The sequence below is a fragment of the Eptatretus burgeri genome, chromosome 18 (genome assembly GCF_056783735.1).
Source record: "Eptatretus burgeri isolate ZD-2024b chromosome 18, Ebu_testis_v1, whole genome shotgun sequence".
NCBI classification, from domain to species: Eukaryota; Metazoa; Chordata; class Myxini; order Myxiniformes; family Myxinidae; genus Eptatretus; species Eptatretus burgeri.
The window spans coordinates 37883786-37905282 of NC_140978.1; the positions used below are offsets into that span (position 1 = coordinate 37883786).

A 21497-nucleotide genomic window follows, 5' to 3' on the forward strand; every position below is an offset into this window, starting at 1 on the left:
GATGTGCAGAGAGAAAGATTTCATTCTTAAGGTAATTAAAATACTGGATGAAACGAGATCCACAGGTATATTTTTTAAAAATCTAACTCACCCTTTCCTTTGGGGTCCGTTGCTAAGTAGAGCAAGTTGTCAGGCCCCCTGTTTCGAAAGTAAATGAAACGAATGAATGATGGGGGGGGGCGGGGGATAAGGGGAGAAAAAGGTTGCACAGAATGCATGATGTGGTCACAAAATTCAACAGCACGTGTGGAACATTTTCAATCAAATACAAAAAAAGAACGGCTGATGGGATGGCACAGAGGTACGCGCACTCACCTCAGAGCCTTCTCTCGCCTGGGTTTGAATCCTTACCCAGCTACATATTGTCATTCTGGTGTTGTGCACGCACGGCAACTCATCAATGGGCATGCCGTCCCTCGGATGGACGTTAAACTGGGCATCCTGTCTGCCGCCATTAGTTGATGGATGTTAAAGATCCCACAGTGTCCTTCACGAACATTATGCGAGTTATCGCCAACACCCCGACCAGGTTCCAAATTCCTGCTCCGACATGCATGGGGCACTGCATAAGCAGCACAGATGCGCACCCAGCGAATGATACTACCTCGAGCCATGTGTTGCATACGAAAGAAGACGAAGAAGAAGAAGCAAAAGAGAAAGAAAGAAAGAAAAAAAAACATTTGTGTACATACAGTGCCTCCAGAAAGTCTACATCCCTATTAAAAATTTTCACCTTTTGTTGCCTTCCAGCCTGGAATTAAATTGCATCAAATCAGACTTTTCCCACCTTTATTTACTCATCATAACCCACAACTTCCAAGTAAAAAAAAAAAAATTCTACAAATGTCAGAAAATTAATTAAAAACACCAACCGAGAATATCTTGGTTGGATAAGTGTCCAACCCGCTTAAAATAGCAATTGTAAACTACAAGGGCTCCCAGTAGAGCGCACACCTCTGCCATGTAATGCCTGATCCACGAGAACATACCGGGCCCAATACGTTTTTTAAATATCATGCTATACTGTACTATATCGTTCTTGGTCCCATCTCTCAATGGTGAAGAATCACTTTAAAAAAAACTTAAATAATTCTCGTATCCAGAGCTTCACCAAAATCGAATCAGCTCATCCTTGTCACACATCCAACAGGTCCACATAAACAGGTAAAAAATTTCATCCGGATCCGTCCACAACTTTTTGAAATATTCTGCATACAAACAAACAAACAAACAAACAAACAAACAAACAAACAAACAAGTCCCATTTGAGGTATGCAAAAAAAACCACTTCGAACATTCTGAAGCCATGTGGCATAAAGCTCTGTGGTCTGACGAAACCAAAATGTAACTTTTTGGCCTAAATACAAAACGTTACGTTGGGTGCAAACACAACAAAACACATCACCTGAAGAACACCATCCCGACTGTGAAGCATGGTGGTGGCAGCATCATGTTTTGGGGATGTTTCTCATGAGCAGGGACTGGGGCACTTGTCAGGATAGAAGGGAAAAAGGATGGAGCAAAATGCAGAAAAATCTGAGCGAAAAACCTGCTGCCCTCTGCAAGAAAGCTGAAATTGGGACGGAAGTTCACCTTTCAACATGACAACGACACAAAGCACACAGCCAAAGATACACTGGAGTGGTTCAGGAAGAAAAAAAGAAATATCCTTGAGTGGTCCAGTCAGAGCCCCGACCTATATCCAATCGAAAATTTGTGGCACGACTTGAAGATTGCTGTCCATCAACACTCCCCACGCAACTTGTCTGAGCTTGATCAGATTTTGTACAGAAGAATGGGCAAATATTACCCAATCAAGTTGGGAAAAGTTGGTCGAGACCTATCCCAACAGACTCACAGCTGGAATTGCTGTCAAAGATGCTTCCACCAAGTTTTAACTCGGGGGGGGGGGGGGGGATGGACACACTTATCCAACCAAGATATTCTAGCTTTGTATTTTTAATTAATTTTCTGAAATTTGTACAATTTGTTTTCTTTCACTTGGAAGTTGTGGGATACGGTGTGGAAATACAGGTGGAAAAAGTCTGATTTAATGTAATTTAACTCCAGGCTATGAGGCAACAAAAGGTGAAAATTTTGAAGGGGGTGTCGACATTCCTTAGGCGCTGTAGGTGTACTTGTGTGCATTGTACACCTGCAGGAGATTTGTTGTAGCAGACATGCTCACCATTTGTGCATGAACACTGCCGTGTGTACCTTCTGCCACGTTTTGCACAGGTCTTCCGTGATCCAGAGCTCGTGCTGCAGAAAAAAGGAAGGACACTTCAAATTTCAAATAACCAATCAAATAATCAGGTCTCTAACATAAAGTGCTCGATTCAAGTCTGTGCTGCTTCGCCTTGAAGGGGAACACGCCTTGATCCAAATGGTGGCTCACATCGAGAAACTGTGCATTTGCAGCTTGGATTCAGATTCTGATTCCACCATCATTCGCAACTCTAAAGGTTCTCGGTACGTTGAAAGTGAAGTGGGATTTTGAATAAACTATTGGAGACAAAATTAGTGATGGAAACGCTTTCGGGGGAATTGTGGAGCCAAATAGTTTCGAGCCTTGTGCGAGTGGTTCAGATGAAAAAGGCGGAAGGGTTAGTGAAGATGAAAACGCTGGTCACATGATTACAGATTGATAGGTTTTGGTTTCTGTTCGATTGACGGCTTACAAGGGAGGAATTTTGTATTTTTTGAAAAATCTGTTATACTACTTGAGCAGAAAAACCTGTCATCACCCGACAGCCAACAACGCCCAAGCATACTTGGGCACCCCAACAAAATGGGCGACGAATGCTTTGTCCCACCATTGCAGGCTGACCAGGTGTCTTGAATGTCATGGGATCATCCCATTTCATACTTTCCTGGGACGCCATTTGTGTCTGTGGTGCCGTGCCGCGGCATGCCCTGTTCGTTCTGTGGTGCCCTGTTCATGCTCCAGTGGATAGGGGAGTGGTGCGGGGTGGTTGTGGTTTTTGTGGGGTGATGGTTGACGGGGGATTATGGGGGAATGGTGGATGGGGGTGTGGGATGGTGGCGGTAATGTGGGGGTGATTGTTGATGGGGGATTGTGGAGGGATGGTGGAGGAGCAGTGTGGGATGCTGGTGGTATTGTGAGGTCGATGGTTGATGGGGGATTGTGGAAGGTGGGGTGTTGGATGGCGGTGTGTATTGTGGGGGTGATGGTTGATAGAGGATTGTTGATGGGGTATGGTGGAGGTATTGTGGGGTTGATGGTTGATGGGGGATTGTGAGGTGATGGTGGAGGAAGGGTGTGGAATAGTGTTGGTATTGTGGGGGTGATTGGAGGACGGGGGGGGGGGCGGATGACCCTGAAAGTTTTAGCGTCTTCGGTCAAATCCTCGAGCAGGAGTAGACGGTGATACATACATACTTTCTCCCCACTATAAATAGATGGTGGTTCATTTGACTCGCAGAAATCAGTGTTGAAGAGAGATAAATATTTCCAGGTGATCCTGTGATAACTGCTGGGCAATGGCAGCAAGTGTTCGATTCACAACTCAAATCGCCCGTGTACATGTGCTCGTAGCTGGGGAGAGATGGTGTTACAGTTTTGAGCGATGTCTGTTTCTTCCGCTTGATCGTGGGGATGGCATCGTTTCTCAATCGTGGCGGATAACCACAAGATGTAACCACCGCTGTTGTTTCACAACAGTGCGAAGTAAAACGTTTTGTGCACAAAAGTGAACATTTTGTAGGCCTCATCCACAAGCAGGTATTTCGGCCAAACTTAGGGTCTTTTAAACATTGGTGCAGCATGAAATCATCTCGGTTTGTATTAATATAATACAAGAACTAAGGACGCATTGACTCGGCATGTTTGTGGGGGGAAAAAAAAAAAAAATCGAAAATGATTTGCCGTTTCAGATAAATCGTACCGCGATGTAACCCGTATACAATACGGAATGTGACGGTTGACTTTCCGATGCGACATCAAGGCTCATCTGAAGAAGAATAAGATTTTGACTGTTCATCGCAAAATTACATCGTTTATAATTTGAAAAGCTGAAAAAGCCACATCATATCTATTTTGCAGGGTATCAAGGGATAGATTCACGTCGATGTGGTCTGAGCGTTTCAGTTCCCCTTTATGCTCACGCACGCCAAGAGAATGCCTCTATTCGGGATTGTGCACTAAACGGGTGCACCATGAAGGGAGCCATCCTGTTTGTGGTCAGACGGCGGAAGTGTGCCTCAAAGTCCTCATCATGTCCTAATGAAAGCCTCGTTTTAATAAAAAATTCATTTCAATACCATCCCAGAACTTTTCATGCTCTGCTTATGTACATCTTCTTGGGGACGATCTAGATTCTAGAGTACGTGCGATAAAGGAGGCATCATTTGATTTTGGCAGAACCGCCTCCCTTTTCCTTGCTCGACTTTTAAACAGGTGTAACGAACAGTATATTATCCAGTCTTCACTTCATTTTTCTCATTGTTCCTCCTCCCTTGTTTAAATAATCATGTAGATATGGCGAACACCCCACCCATCGTCCCTCATCGACACAATGGAGTGTGTGTGTGTGTGTGTGTGTGTGTGTGTGTGTGTGTGTGTGTGTGTGTGTGTGTGTGTGTGTGTGTGTGTGTGTGTGTGTGTGTGTGTGTGTGTGTCAATCTCGAGGCACAGCCTCACTCACAGTACACACAACGAACTGCACGCTCCAAAATTGGCGTGCAAATGTTCAACCACGTGATTACAGATGAACATAATAACGGTCATGTGATCAATTATTAAATGTGTAAATCTTTGTCGGCAAAACACCCAGAGGGACCAAATGACTAAACTGCACGATGGATGGAGCAGCATTTCACCAAAGTAACGAACCGAAAAGTCGGATCATTTCTCAACTTCAGCGAGCAGTACGATCGCAGCGCTTACCTCATAAGTGTAGGCCATAAGGCAATCGGGGTTCGTGGGGTGGAACACCATGGCTTCCAGGAGGACAAAGGGCAAGTTATTTTTGTTGAAAGTACTTCCCAAATCTTTGGACACGTACGTAAAACTTCTTCCACTCGAGTCATATGCAAACGATGTCAAAACCACCTGTTCATCACAGATATTCGCATTTCAAATCAGACAAATGACTTCTTCAACCCTCGAGATGATAAGAAAAAACAACAACAAAGCAACAACAAAAAATAACCATTTGCTCTGTGTCAGCGACGCATGAAATGTGGTTACAGGCCGAGGGAATACATTCAACGGCTCAACCACTTGATGCTGAAATTCACCACAACCCTATATCCCTCACCCTTGTACCCAGATTTCTTACAAAAAAAAATAAAAATTATAATCTCAAGTATTTCCAAAGGACCACAGTCAGCAAGTTGTGGGTTTACATCACAACATGTTTCCCACAGGGAATTGCGGGAAAACAACCACAGTCAGTTTGTTTGAAATATGGTGGATGTTCGACTTGTTTTAAAAGGAGGGAGATATCAATGAGAATGACGCTTTTTGAAAAAAAAAAAAAAATTTCTGACAACCAACCAGATGATCCACAGAGATGTCTGTGAAGGAAGAACGTGCACAGAAAAATAAGCGAGATTTCCCCTCCGCACTTCGTCAGCCCACGGATGTCGTCAAAACTACATCCTTACCATTTCCAAGTTGTTGGGAAAATAATGAAATGGTTATCAAAAGCTATCTTAGCGCAATGATAACAAGTGACTAATATCCTCAAAGGATGAAAAGGTTCACAGAACATTGCAGTTTTTTTATACCAACGGAAACAATTGCGTGACGTCACTGAGGGTTATATATTTTGCCCGTCAACACAAATATATATATATATATATGTATATATATATATATTTTTTTTTTTCAACAGACGTGGGTAACGACACACAAATGTAACATTCATCATCACACCATTTGAAAGCCTTTATCCTTGAGCAGGGGTCAGCTTTTTGCAGGCTCCAATCATGGTACCCTTTCTTATGGCAATGTTTTTACAGCCGGATGCCCTTCCTGACACAAACCCTTTAGTCGCCTTCGATCCTGGAGGGATAATTACCAGTATACTGGTGCTCATTTTGCCGACCTTCCGAAGGATGACAGGCTGAGTCAACCCCCCTGATGCTAACTCAGCAGCCAGCGGGGATCGAACTCAGGACCTTGAGGATCCCAAGCCACCGCCTTAACCACTGAGCCACACCAGGCTCATACAAATGTAACATTAGAAGGTTGAAAAAGGTAAAATTAATTAATTAATTCATTCATGTTTTGCCTTGTCGACATTAAGAGCTCCGACTTCTCCAAATCGAGTTATTGTTCATGGAACAATAGAATAAACTAAAACGGCACCCAGTAGAGCACACACCCACGCCAGGCTGAACAGTTTACGTTTTGTATCCCACTCGTCGGCCAGATCCGGAATGTTATCTTCACCAAAACATGATCAATTTGTCTCGTCACACACAAAGCCTGTCCACCAAGTCTTGTCCAAATCCATCCATAAACTTTTGAAACATCACACTCACAGTCAAACAAACAAGCAAAGACAACCTGGTGGTGAAAACTCAACCTCCGTTCACCTTTGGTAGCAGAAATAATTATTTATACAAAATTTGCAGTGTAAAAGTGCCATCACATGACGAGACTGCCCCACAGGCTAATAGAAAGAGAGCGCTGCTCACCCGGGATTGGTTACCAGCTCGGACCGAGATGCCAATGTTCTTCATGATGTGCGCATTTTCAACGAGCTTCGAGATATCGTCGAACGTCTTCCCATAATTCACACTGCAAGGCACGGAAAACACGACTTCATACTCTCCAACCCTGCTCTCCATTGTACAAGGAATTATGACAGCTGGACACGGGGCACTGGTATTGGAAATAAAGCAGAAACCAGAAATTTTTTATTGGACCATCATGGGAATAAAAGAAAGGACAAAGAAGGTTCTCGGAATGCATCAAAATGTGCCAAGAAATGGCAACATCGATGTTACGTTTCAATATACAGTGCAGGTACTGTACATATTGTTGTGGTTACCAAATTCGCAAACCACCATTCAGGTCCCTTAGGTGAGGTATCTCGGTAAGTGCATGTGTAGTTAGGCCCAAACCCGTTGTCTAGTGGGAATACATGTCATTTATACGTGCTGCGACTCTTCAGGATAGCCGTTTTTCTTTTACTATCTTTATTTTGGACCAACCGCCATGATCACAACCACAACATCAACCACCGACCACAACCACCGCTTCACCACAACCGCCACGACCTTCACGTCACACCTCGCAACCGTAGCATCGCCACCGTTCTTGCCCCGCTGTGGGTACCGGTGTTGGATTCGTGCAGAGCGCGCGTCGAACAGCGTGTACAAAATCACGGATTTTGTGCTTCAAAAACGGATCAAAAACGACACACGCCCACTTTTTGCCGTCCAATCGGTGAGCGAGGGGCGAATTGGCCCCGCCCCCAGGGCGATCGATATATGCAAATTTGTGGATCAAAAAGCCTTCACGCCCACTTTTTCTCGGGCCAATGGGGAGCGAGGTGAAAGGTAAAAGGCGAAGTTACGGGGGGATAAAAGGACGGTGTTCGTCAGTCAGAAGAACGAGAAGGAGAACGAGAACGAAAAGGAGAACGAGAACAAAAAGGAGACGAGAACGAGAAGGAGTCGGAACGAGAAAGGAGAACGAGAACGAGGAGGAGTCGGAACGGAGTCGAGAACAAGAAGGAGAACGAGAAGGAGAACGAGAACGAAAACGAGAACGAGAAGGAGTCGGAACGGAGGGGACGAGTGTGGAAGTCTGGAGCCCGAAGCCTGCAGTGGCTGGAGAAGCTGAAGAGAGTCGGACGAGGGGGTGCTCGCGTCGGTGCCAGGAGCTGCACGCCCGAGGGAGGCCGGCAGCGCGACCTGGCCGAGGTGGAGACGCACACCAGGGATAATAAAGCTCCTCTATACCCCGAGCATCAGCAACCCCCTCCTGTTTCCCCCCGCGCTGAGATAGTGCGACCAAGGGGGCCCCGTTCCCACCCCCTACCAGACACCGTCCACGAGGCCCGCGGGTTGCGGGGCCATCGCCGCTCCGCGTCTCATCACCAGACGGGTAGGCCCGACCCGGTCTCGGCCTCAGGCCCGCCTCATTCTTGAGGTATTTCTTTTCCTTGGTTTTGGGTATGTGTTGTCAGCGCCGTCTGTGAGGTAGAATTGTATAAGTGTTGCCGTGTGCTCGGTAGTCGGTATTAGCTCTGCATTGTTTTCGCTTTTATATTTGCTTTTTGTGTAAATGGAAGTGTGTTTTCTTTTTTTTGTGTGCATTTGGTGGAATTGTATTTGTGTGCTTCCCGTGTGCCGCGAATAAATGTGCTTTATTGTTGAACTGTTCTCCCGCCTCGCTTCGTCTTTTCCTCCATTGAATCCCCATCTTGCTTCACGTAAAGGGTTGGTAGTGGGCTGAATACGCCCGATAATTAATCGAACCGTCGAGGTCGACGATAACACCGCTCGGTTATTCTGATAGTACGGAACGGGTCGCCAATGTGGCCCGTGTCCGAAGTCGACCTGCGGCGAGGTGCGATCGCCCGGTCTACCCTCCGCGTGGGTACTTAGGTAGTTCGAATTTGGCGAGCAACCCTATCCCACGCGGGGGCTGATTGGCTCGATCGCGGTGAGACCGAAAGGTCCACCCGTGACTGGTTCCCGGCGTTAGTCCGAGAGGGTCACGACTGGATTGTCCGTCCGGTGGGCGACGTGCCGCGATTCGAGTTACGTGGCCGTCGCACGCCGGCGGGCGCGAAATCCGCAACACTGGTGTCAGGTCGTGCGATATAAACTCATCGCCCTCCTCGCGGCACTGGTATTGGAGAGCGGGACAACAGGCTCTCCTGTCTCCAGCGAAATTCACGGGAATCGGTCCAGGGGTGAGAGAAGCGACCCCCGATTCCCTCCAAATTACGAGCGAGCGAAATTAACCCTTCACGAGAAGCAAGATGGCGTCTCAAGGCGAGCGGGTGCCGGGTGGATTAGGTATGTGTAATAGTAATGTAGAATCCATGGCTCAGGACGAGATCACCGTGCAAGAGAAACCCGTACCAGAAGGTTGGGAAAGGCATCGATGCCGTTCATCTGGTCGGTTTTTTTATTATAACTCCACCACTAAATGTAGTCAGTGGGAGTGGCCAGGGCAGGTGACAATGCGGCAGATTATGGAACTCGCGCAGAGCATAAAGGACAAACTGGATTACTGGAATGCCGGAATAGAAAAAATGAACGAAAAGTTGGATGCGAATACACAGCAAATGAGGGAAGAAACGAAAAAGCTGCGGGGTGAGACACAGAACATGGGCCGATGCCTGCAGGCGGGCATGAAGGCCGTGAGCAGGGAACTTAAAATGGCGACTCCACGTGTCGGAACAAACGAGCTGGAAGGGGGTGCAACGGCTGACAGGCCCGCGGTGGAGGCGGGTAAAAAAGTAATTCGGGAGACAAGAGACGAGGTGAAAGTAATTGCGAGGGAGAGAAAAGAACAATTAATACGGAGAGCAAGGATGAGGTACGCGGAGATCGTGAAAGAGCAAGGAGTGAAAAACAGGGAAGGACGGGAGCGACTTAAAGAGAAAGCAAGGTTGACCTACATAAAGATAAGGGAAAGACGCCAGAAAGAAGCAGAGACCAATAAACACGATGAAGACGGGGTAAGTGACGCACACACACACACGGAGGTAGTGGAGGATAATGGGGGTGAGCTCGCGGAGCGTGCAGGGACCCGGTGCGAGCACCTGGATGGCCTCCTCCAGGAACGAGGGGAGGGAGTATGCCCCCTTGAGGCGAGTCACGACCAGGTGAGTTCGGTCGTGCTTTGCGAGGTTGAGAGGACGAGTGCTGTTGACGGGTGAACGGAGAGCTTGGGGGGTATAGAGGCCCCGGAGACCCTTGTGGGGACACGAATCCCCAGTGTGGTTGTCCCTGTGTGTGTGGTGCAAGGTGTGAGTGCGTCCCCGTGTGTGGAAGCGTCCCCGTGTGTGAGTGGTGTGGTGGCGATGGTGCCAGATTGCGTGCTTCCCAGCACGCCGGGTGTGGATGGGGCACCGTGTGTGAGTGAGGCCGTGTGTGTGAGTGAAACGGCCAGTATGAGTGAGGCACCACGTGTGAGTGGTGTGGTGGCGATGGTGCCGGAGTACGTGCTTCCCAGCACGCCGTGTGTGGATGAGGCACGGAGTGTGAGTGAGGCACCGCGGGTTAGTGCCCCCGCGTGTGTGGGTGAGGCACCGTGTGTGGAAGAGACCGCGTGTGTGAGTGTCGCCGTGTGTATGAGTGAGGTACCGCGGGTGAGTGCCCCCGCGTGTGTGGATGAGGCACGGAGTGCGAGTGAGGCACCGCGGGTGAGTGCCCCCGCACGCGTGAGTGAACGGCTGTGTGCAAGGGAGACCGTGTGTGTGAGAGAGCGGTATGTAAGGGAGATGTCGGTTGGCATGCGGGAGCACGCAGCCGCGTCTCCCCGTATGAATGTGATGGAGTGGACTGTGTGCGTCGTAACACGCAGGTATGCGTGTGTTGAATGGAGACGGAGACGGCGACATGGGAGGAAAGAAAGCCGAGTAGCGGCTGTAGTTGTTTCGGGGACCGTGCCGGGTTCACCCAGCAGTGAGCACGCGGTTCGTGCTGTGCAACGCACGAGACCACCACGTGCTCGCTTGCGAGAGTGAAGTCCCGGTCCGGAAACGCACGCGGTGGATTTGCCGATCCCGCGGACGGACAAAGTTTAGGCAGGAAAATGGATTTGGACCGGACGGGTTCTCCACGCGATCGTGTGTGTTAAGCTCCAACGGGCAAAGCACATGTGTTCGCGTGGGGAACCCCTCGAGACGTGGGGCTTGTGTTTTTTTTTTTATGCGCACGGTGACGTCATGGCTGCACGTGGGGTTGGAATCCGGCAGGAGGGGTATCTCTGCCGGATGGTCCCGTCCAAGGAGGGACGAGGAACACGTGCAGCTGCATGACGTCACGGGCAGGTGCAAAGTGCGCGAGCTCTGAGTTGCCGCGCAGGTGCTGCGCGTGAAAAAAGGGGAAAAGCAAGCCTCACTTTCGGGTGTACAGGATTCCTGGGCAAGGGGTGAAAGACCCCCTTACCCTGGGCACAGGATGGAAACTAGTTAGGGGGAAGGGTTAGCTTAGTTAGACCGACTCCATGGGGCAGGGGTAAGTCCTCATGGAGTCCGTGGAATGGATTAGTTAGAGGGATTGTAGCCAGATTTAGGTTGGGAAATAAAATGATTTATTTGAGGACATGGACAGACTTGTGAATGTGTAGTGGGGACGTAGCTTAGCTACGTAGGTTAAAAGGAACGTGCTATAGTTTAAGGGACGACGTGGGAGCACGAGTTAGTTAGGGGATGTAGTTAGAAGGATGGCAGAGTTCAGCGGTGAGTGTGTTGAAGAGTTGTTGGTGAGTGAAGTGGAAGCATGTGCTTGGTGAGTGAGTGAGGCCAGCGGGTCTGTGTGTATGGAGCGAATGGGGGATGCATGGTGCGATGAGTGATTGGGGGGAGGAGTGACTCCCGCCCAAGGGACCCCGGGGTCAGTGTAGAGTGAGTTAGCTGGGTTAGTCAAATTGAAAAATGGAGGTCGTTTTGCTGTTGGTGGGAATGTAGGCTCGAGACCCATTTGGAGGGGTGCAGGAGCCCTGTTGACGGGCTTGGGAGCGTGGCTGCGAAAGGTGAGTATCGCTGAGTGGGTACCCCGGGCACCAGGCTAGTCGGCCGCGGTAGGCCACGGGCCCATGGGGGGCCGGGATAGAGTAGTGGGCACGGGTGCGCCTGCTTGGTGCGGGGGCCCGGGGCGCCATTAGCCGCGTGGGCAGTGTTGTGGGCACGGGTGACCCTCGGAAAGGGGCCCGGGAGGCCGGCCTGCCACGTGTGCGTGTCAGGGGAGGTGCCATGGGGGGCACTCCCCGGTGTTAGGGAGCTGGTAGGCTCGGAGGCAGTGTAGTGCCCGGGGGTGCCATAGCGGGAGATTCGGCAGAGGGTCGTGCCTGCCAAAGGGAGCCACGTGTCCCAGCCAGGAGACCGTGTGAGGGCACGGAGCGAAAATTGGGGGGCGAGGCCCGAAATTGTGAGGACACCAACACAGGCGACGGGAATCTGGGTTGTTAGAACCAATAGTTTAAGCGAGAGGCGCTTGTTGAAAGCCCCGGGGTAGTTTAACAGTTAAATGGTTAGGGTAGATTAGGAGATGTACCCCTCCGCACCATCCATCCCCTCGCTCTCGTTGTGGGCCGCTGGACCCACTTTGGGTTAGATCGCCGAACTCTGGGGAGGCCATTCTGAGGCTTCGTTGGGCCTCGACACAGGACGCTAGCTCTCCCTTATTCCCCTCCGGGAAGGGAACGTAGGGGTTGGGAGTAGGCTCGGTGACAGGATAGGTTAGCCGAACAAGGACGATAAAGGGGGTTAGGGGACGATTTATAGTGGGAAAGTAAAAATAAAAACAATAAAAAAATAAGTTGGGGCTAAATTGGGGTTTGACAAATTAAGGGAGTGGGTATGTACAGTGACAGGCAAAGGCGATAGGTTGGGAGGGAGACAGGTAGGTAGGTCCGAGCCCGCCTTCCAAGTGGCCAGCACCACCGCACTCCCTCCACCAACCTCCACTGAACGGCAAAGGCTGGCCAACTTCATCTGCTGGCTGCGTTGCTGCAAGGCAGAGGCCGGCCAACTTCATCGGCAGCTGTTGTTTTGCTGCAAGGCCTGTGCCGGCTGGATCGTCTGCAGCTGCTGTGCTGCAAGGCCTGTGCCGGCCAGTTCATCTGCTGGCTGTTTTTCTTCGAGGCCTGTGCCGGCCAGTTCATCTGCCGGCTGTGTTTGCCTGCAGCGGCCTTCTTCTGCGGGCTGTGTTGCCTGCACCTTTGCCATGCCATGCCCACTGCCCACGTTCACCAGCCCCGTTCAATTTTTGCTTTGCCCCCCCCTGTTCATTTCCATGTGCGCCAGGATCCGCAAGGCAACAGTTTGCAAGCTGCGAGAACTGCCCTGTTGGCAGCTACAACACGGGCCTGAAGTGGCGGCCCGTGCACCGTGTTTGTGTTCACCCATCCATTCGTTGTGCTCATTGCGTGTGCCACTTGAGCTGGCACGGAGACTGCGTTTGTGCAGCCCATGCACCGTTGTGGTTCACTGCATTCAGTTCAAACCGTTCATGCATCCATTCGTTGTGCTCATTGCGTGTGCCACTTGAGCTGGCACGGGGACTGCGTTTGTGCAGCCCAAGCACCGTTGTGGTTCACTGCGTTCAGTTCAAAAGGGAAGGCCTTGGACTGCGTGTGAGCAGCCAGCCACGTTCCCTGTCACCTGCATTGTTTGAGCCAGAGACTGCATGTGGGCAGCCTGGCTCCCTGCTAACTGCTTTTCTTTTGCAGAGTTCAGTGATCCTGGGCCATGGTTTAGTGTAAAATTTGTAAGTTAAGGTAAGATGTACTGTACATATGAGTGCGCCCCCGGCATGTTTGTCTTAGCGCCGGCAATTTTATTTAAGTCGTCCGTGTGAGTGAGTTTGTTTAGATAGTTACGCAGCCCTCAGGTTACTTATTTTGGGGACACGAATACCATGAATGTCGCACTCAGGGATCCGTAGGTAAAATGTACTAGGGGAAAACTACACGTCATGGCACACGAAAATTTGACGACTCGGGACGAGTCTGTAAAAAGGGAAGGGGGTAGTGTTGTGGTTACCAAATTCGCAAACCACCATTCAGGTCCCTTAGGTGAGGTATCTCGGTAAGTGCATGTGTAGTTAGGCCCAAACCCGTTGTCTAGTGGGAATACATGTCATTTATACGTGCTGCGACTCTTCAGGATAGCCGTTTTTCTTTTACTATCTTTATTTTGGACCAACCGCCATGATCACAACCACAACATCAACCACCGACCACAACCACCGCTTCACCACAACCGCCACGACCTTCACGTCACACCTCGCAACCGTAGCATCGCCACCGTTCTTGCCCCGCTGTGGGTACCGGTGTTGGATTCGTGCAGAGCGCGCGTCGAACAGCGTGTACAAAATCACGGATTTTGTGCTTCAAAAACGGATCAAAAACGACACACGCCCACTTTTTGCCGTCCAATCGGTGAGCGAGGGGCGAATTGGCCCCGCCCCCAGGGCGATCGATATATGCAAATTTGTGGATCAAAAAGCCTTCACGCCCACTTTTTCTCGAGCCAATGGGGAGCGAGGTGAAAGGTAAAAGGCGAAGTTACGGGGGGGATAAAAGGACGGTGTTCGTCAGTCAGAAGAACGAGAAGGAGAACGAGAACGAAAAGGAGAACGAGAACGAAAAGGAGAACGAGAACGAGAAGGAGTCGGAACGAGAAAGGAGAACGAGAACGAGGAGGAGTCGGAACGGAGTCGAGAACGAGAAGGAGAACGAGAACGAAAACGAGAACGAGAACGAGAAGGAGTCGGAACGGAGGGGACGAGTGTGGAAGTCTGGAGCCCGAAGCCTGCAGTGGCTGGAGAAGCTGAAGAGAGTCGGACGAGGGGGTGCTCGCGTCGGTGCCAGGAGCTGCACGCCCGAGGGAGGCCGGCAGCGCGACCTGGCCGAGGTGGAGACGCACACCAGGGATAATAAAGCTCCTCTATACCCCGAGCATCAGCAACCCCCTCCTGTTTCCCCCCGCGCTGAGATAGTGCGACCAAGGGGGCCCCGTTCCCACCCCCTACCAGACACCGTCCACGAGGCCCGCGGGTTGCGGGGCCATCGCCGCTCCGCGTCTCATCACCAGACGGGTAGGCCCGACCCGGTCTCGGCCTCAGGCCCGCCTCATTCTTGAGGTATTTCTTTTCCTTGGTTTTGGGTATGTGTTGTCAGCGCCGTCTGTGAGGTAGAATTGTATAAGTGTTGCCGTGTGCTCGGTAGTCGGTATTAGCTCTGCATTGTTTTCGCTTTTATATTTGCTTTTTGTGTAAATGGAAGTGTGTTTTCTTTTTTTTGTGTGCATTTGGTGGAATTGTATTTGTGTGCTTCCCGTGTGCCGCGAATAAATGTGCTTTATTGTTGAACTGTTCTCCCGCCTCGCTTCGTCTTTTCCTCCATTGAATCCCCATCTTGCTTCACGTAAAGGGTTGGTAGTGGGCTGAATACGCCCGATAATTAATCGAACCGTCGAGGTCGACGATAACACCGCTCGGTTATTCTGATAGTACGGAACGGGTCGCTTAAGTGGCCCGTGTCCGAAGTCGACCTGCGGCGAGGTGCGATCGCCCGGTCTACCCTCCGCGTGGGTACTTAGGTAGTTCGAATTTGGCGAGCAACCCTATCCCACGCGGGGGCTGATTGGCTCGATCGCGGTGAGACCGAAAGGTCCACCCGTGACTGGTTCCCGGCGTTAGTCCGAGAGGGTCACGACTGGATTGTCCGTCCGGTGGGCGACGTGCCGCGATTCGAGTTACGTGGCCGTCGCACGCCGGCGGGCGCGAAATCCGCAACAATATATAGTTGTTAAGCAAACTTATTCTTGCTCGTTATATACTTGGACAGTAAACCCTCCAATATCGTGAGCTCTACTATCGCGGGCAACCTATTGTGTTGTGATTCTGTTATCGCAGTATTTCATTTCGGCCAATCGCGGTTTTTGAGCTGAGAAGAGTCATTGTTTGTGTCCGTGTGTACGATTACCTCAAATTACGAGCCTTTTCTTGTTTATAGTGCACCGTTAATTGTAGTAATCAGACCTGGACAAGGGAATGAACCTAAATTTAACAATGAATCATCATCGAACAGGAAATGACATGCGGAGATCCTGTAATACTCGATCTACAAGATCGACAAGATCTCGTAGACACACAACAGTTAATTATGGTGCACAAATGTAAAACGATGGACAAAATTAATCGTGCCAAAAGGCAGAGAAAGGTTCTGATATTGTGCGAAGAAATCGAGTTGTAAGACACGTCGGCAAGAAGTGAAAGCGCGGCATCTGTGGGCCGCCATTACCGGATCAATGAATCGATTCTGTAAACGCGAGTCAAATATCCGTTCAAGTGTTCCCGCTCCGCAAAACTCAAATGTCTCATTCCAGTCCTGAAATCATCGTCGAAAGGATGGAAAAAGCACTTAATGTTTGGATCGAGGACCAAACAGAAAAAAAAAGGCCAAGTAGACCGGTGTACAAGAGAACCCGTTGTGGATTTACTCGCACTTTGAGGAGACCGGTGTACGGGAGAAATCATTGCAGATTTCCCAATGTTTTCACGTGGCACCCGGGGCTGAAGGCTCCAGTTCAACCATGGCTCATGGAACTAATCAAGGCGAATGGATTGATGCTGGAGCAGGTTTTTAACGCCAAAGAGACGGGATGATTTTGGAAGAGGATGCCATCTCGTACCTTCCTGTCCAAGCAAGATTGTTTTACCATTCTTCCATGTGGCAATGCAGCAGGCAACTTCATTGTGCTCCCAAGGATCAAGCAGCCATGGAAAGTTCTACATCCACATCTTTCTAGCCTCCACCCTTCCCCCTCCAACAGCATCATCATCTCCGAGCTAAGTCTTGCGTTTTCTGTTTATCGCAGAGTACAGTACGAACGAGTACGTAATATGTTTACCCTCACCAATCTCGCTGGTTTTTAATAAATCTAAAAGGTAAAATTCTTGTGTTTTTGTTTAATTTACACTGTATTTATTGGATTTCACGTATATTTCAATGTTAACTTTCTTTATATATATACATTTACATATTTATTTTAATTGTGACGTGTTTATTTATTTATTGCAGCTGTCGACCTTCCTCAATATTTTCTCGAAGTCCAGGAACAGAACCCCCGCTTTCCTATTGGCCCTTGGTTCCCACAATCACAGTTTTAACTATCGCGGCATTTTCCAGGAACCGAACTCCGAGATATTGGAAGGTTTATTGGAAATTGAAACATTTTAGTGATTCTTGGACGATTGCGAGCATGTCGCTACGAGAACTTTTCAATTTTTTTTTTTAAAACGCCCGTCATAAGTCGGCACTCTTGGCCAAATGGGGCTACCTGTAGTATTAGCACGACAAGCAGGACGTGAGAATAATGGAGTGGTCGTTTTGGTGAATACAGGATGGGTCAAATGGCTTTTAGGTGTGCAGTGTGTTATACTTGAACCACATAAAACTACCAAAACCTTCATCTGACAATCTACCTCCTCCTTGTCCTTCCCTCCCTTCCGGGTACCTGCGGTAAAGCCTCGTTCTCCCCAACCATTCCAGCAGTGGCAACGAGAATGTCGTTAGGGCCAAAATAACCTGCAAGGGAATCATAGGGCAGACACATAGTAATAAAGAGAAAAAGTATCACTGCAACAGATCTGCAGCGGTACCGGATAAAAGTGAGGCACAAACTTCGGAAAAAACTGGCGCCGATGAAAATATCTGTTCAATGGCTGGCAAATGCAAGGCATGCAATGAAACAGGTAGATAAATTAAAGTTAGCAAGTTATGGGTTTTGTCTGAAAATGTGCTTAATCAAGATTATACCCTCACTCATATTCAAGACAACCAGCTACTTCCGCATAATGGACTACAAGCAACCAACTTCTCGATAGAGTGCATTAAATTAGACAACTAAAGAGTGATGTTATTGATGACAAACGCCCTGCTTCACTTTGCTTCCTGGTACCATGGTAAGTGGTATCAAACAGTTTATAAATTTAATGGAATCGACAGCACATTGATCAAGGTATGCTAACCACCATAAGCTGGCAGGATAGCTTGGAGGTAAACACACTCGCCTCTGAGCTGTGTCACCTGGGTTCAAATCCTGACCCAGGTATAAACTGACATCATCCTAGTAATCTGCAGGTAGGGTGATTAATCGATGTGTGTGATCCCTCGGACGGACGCTAACCTGGACATTACTCTCCATCAGAATTGGTTTTTTGGTGTTAAAGATCCAATGGTGCCATTCATGAAGAGGAGGCAAGTTATCTCCGGCACCCTGAATTTTTATTTTTTATTTTTTTACAAATACCTGCTCTGACCTGCAGGTGGCATGTCCACACTCCGTATGCATGTACACATACATACATACATTCCCTCGATTATATATCGATTTTCTTGTGCAAACGTGCTCTGCAGAGAAGTTTAAGGAAGTGAAAGGCTCACCTTGGTGTTCTCCCCCATCCATGCCAGCGTGACAGCTGTACTATGGTCATTGGTAAACTCGTGCTAGGGGAGGAACGAGGTCAACAAATACCAAACATATCAGATTGTTAAATGCATCGTTGTTAAAAGACAACATGCTTAAACAAAAACTGAAGCTACAATCAAAAGTACATTTTCCAATTTGAAAAACCAAGGCGATGTACAGTGCTTCGCCAAAATAAAGCGCACAGCCCTCAATGTAAATATTCCTGCTATACAGTACTGTATATCATTTTGGCCTTATCTCTCAATAGTGAAGAATCACTTTAAAAATTAAATAACTCTCTAATCCGGATCCGGATCTTCACCAACATCTAATCGATGCGGTCTCGTCACACACCCAACCTGTCCATCAAGTTTCGTCAGAATCTGTCCATAACTTTTAAATATCTTGCTCACAGACAACGAAACAGGGATAAATACGTGACCCTCAGTCCACCTTCGGTGGCAGAAGTAAAAAAAAAAACAGAATAAAAAAAAAAAGAAAGATGTTTCAACTCACAATTTGATATCGGGTCAATCCTCATGGAACATTTTACCATCTTTCAACATTGCTTTAGATGGGGCACGGGGGGGGGGGGGCGACCTCGCCATTCGCAGGACCTACGAGGGCGACCTCACTGACATTATAGATCCACTGGAGTGGAGCTGATCACAGAGAGCGACACTGATTGCCACCTCACCTCGCCATTCGCAGGACTTACGAGGGCGACCTCGCCATTCGCAGGACCTACGAGGGCGACCTCGCCATTCGCAGGACCTACGAGGGCGACCTCGCCATTCGCAGGACCTACGAGGGCGACCTCGCCATTCGCAGGACCTACGAGGGCGACCTCGCCATTCGCAGGACCTACGAGGGCGACCTCGCCATTCGCAGGACCTCCGAGGGCGACCTCGCCATTCCCAGGACCTCCGAGGGCGACCTCGCCATTCCCAGGACCTCCGAGGGCGACCTCGCCATTCCCAGGACCTCCGAGGGCGACCTCGCCATTCCCAGGACCTCCGAGGGCGACCTCGCCATTCCCAGGACCTCCGAGGGCGACCTCGCCATTCCCAGGACCTCCGAGGGCGACCTCGCCATTCCCAGGACCTCCGAGGGCGACCTCGCCATTCCCAGGACCTCCGAGGGCGACCTCGCCATTCCCAGGACCTCCGAGGGCGACCTCGCCATTCGCAGGACCTCCGAGGGCGACCTCGCCATTCGCAGGACCTCCGAGGGCGACCTCGCCATTCGCAGGACCTCCGAGGGCGACCTCGCCATTCGCAGGACCTCCGAGGGCGACCTCGCCATTCGCAGGACCTCCGAGGGCGACCTCGCCATTCGCAGGACCTCCGAGGGCGACCTCGCCATTCGCAGGACCTCCGAGGGCGACCTCGCCATTCGCAGGACCTCCGAGGGCGACCTCGCCATTCGCAGGACCTCCGAGGGCGACCTCGCCATTCGCAGGACCTCCGAGGGCGACCTCGCCATTCGCAGGACCTCCGAGGGCGACCTCGCCATTCGCAGGACCTACGAGGGCGACCTCGCCATTCGCAGGACCTACGAGGGCGACCTCGCCATTCGCAGGACCTACGAGGGCGACCTCGCCATTCGCAGGACCTACGAGGGCGACCTCGCCATTCGCAGGACCTACGAGGGCGACCTCGCCATTCGCAGGACCTGCGAGGGCGACCTCGCCATTCGCAGGACCTACGAGGGCGACCTCGCCATTCGCAGGACCTACGAGGGCGACCTCGCCATTCGCAGGACCTACGAGGGCGACCTCGCCATTCGCAGGACCTACGAGGGCGACCTCGCCATTCGCAGGACCTACGAGGGCGACCTCACCATTCGCAGGACCTCCGAGGGCGACCTCGCCATTCGCAGGACCTCCGAGGGCGACCTCGCCATTCGCAGGACCTCCGAGGGCGACCTCGCCATTCGCAGGACCTCCGAGGGCGACCTCGCCATTCGCAGGACCTCCGAGGGCGACCTCGCCATTCGCAGGACCTCCGAGGGCGACCTCGCCATTCGCAGGACCTCCGAGGGCAACCTCACTGACATTATAGATCCACTGGAGTGGAGCTGATCACAGAGAGCGACACTGATTGCCACCTCACTGACGTCATTGGTGGTCTTCAAATCGATGCCAAGTCCGATACGAGTAAAGGACAAGACTGTCGAACAATATGAATGGAAAGTCAGTCTTGTCATTGAAAGAACTTGAAGCAAATAAACGAACCAATCCCCATGACCTCGTGTGGTACAATCCCCACGACCTGCGTTTCGCTATCATTCCAAACGTCACCTCAACCGAAAATAACCACCACGAGGGCACCGAGGAGCTGAGAGCATCATCTGGGAATAGGAGTCTCCCTGCCGCGCGTCTCACTCCCTGCCGCGCGTCTCACTCCCTGCCGCGCGTCCCACTCCCTGCCGCGCGTCCCACTCCCTGCCGCGCGTCCCACTCCCTGCCGCGCGTCCCACTCCCTGCCGCGCGTCCCACTCCCTGCCGCGCGTCCCACTCCCTGCCGCGCGTCCCACTCCCTGCCGCGCGTCCCACTCCCTGCCGCGCGTCCCACTCCCTGCCGCGCGTCCCACTCCCTGCCGCGCGTCCCACTCCCTGCCGCGCGTCCCACTCCCTGCCGCGCGTCCCACTCCCTGCCGCGCGTCCCACTCCCTGCCGCGCGTCCCACTCCCTGCCGCGCGTCCCACTCCCTGCCGCGCGTCCCACTCCCTGCCGCGCGTCCCACTCCCTGCCACGCGTCCCACTCCCTGCCGCGCGTCCCACTCCCCTGCCGCGCGTCCCACTCCCTGCCGCGCGTCCCACTCCCCTGCCGCGCGTCCCACTCCCTGCCGCGCGTCCCACTCCCTGCCGCGCGTCCCACTCCCTGCCGCGCGTCCCACTCCCTGCCGCGCGTCCCACTCCCTGCCGCGCGTCCCACTCCCCTGCCGCGCGTCCCACTCCCTGCCGCGCGTCCCACTCCCTGCCGCGCGTCCCACTCCCCTGCCGCGCGTCCCACTCCCTGCCGCGCGTCCCACTCCCTGCCACGCGTCCCACTCCCTGCCGCGCGTCCCACTCCCTGCCGCGCGTCCCACTCCCTGCCGCGCGTCCCACTCCCTGCCGCGCGTCCCACTCCCTGCCGCGCGTCCCACTCCCCTGCCGCGCGTCCCACTCCCTGCCGCGCGTCCCACTCCCTGCCGCGCGTCCCACTCCCTGCCGCGCGTCCCACTCCCTGCCGCGCGTCCCACTCCCTGCCGCGCGTCCCACTCCCTGCCGCGCGTCCCACTCCCTGCCGCGCGTCCCACTCCCTGCCGCGCGTCCCACTCCCTGCCGCGCGTCCCACTCCCTGCCGCGCGTCC

General features: G+C 51.5%; 1 protein-coding gene across 2 annotated transcripts in view; it reads right to left on the reverse strand.

Annotated features, from left to right (window-relative positions):
- SORT1 (sortilin 1) overlaps nucleotides 1–21497 on the reverse strand; it is a 64313-nt gene that overhangs the window by 41890 nt on the left and 926 nt on the right. For both annotated transcript variants that reach the window (XM_085863527.1, XM_085863526.1), the window contains exons 2-7: nucleotides 18116–18178; nucleotides 17187–17257; nucleotides 6670–6772; nucleotides 4910–5074; nucleotides 2189–2262; nucleotides 92–138 (exon numbers count right to left, since the gene is read on the reverse strand). In XM_085863527.1, the coding sequence (XP_085719653.1) occupies nucleotides 92–138; nucleotides 2189–2262; nucleotides 4910–5074; nucleotides 6670–6772; nucleotides 17187–17257; nucleotides 18116–18178 (523 nt within the window). The remainder of the gene's footprint in view (nucleotides 1–91; nucleotides 139–2188; nucleotides 2263–4909; nucleotides 5075–6669; nucleotides 6773–17186; nucleotides 17258–18115; nucleotides 18179–21497) is intronic.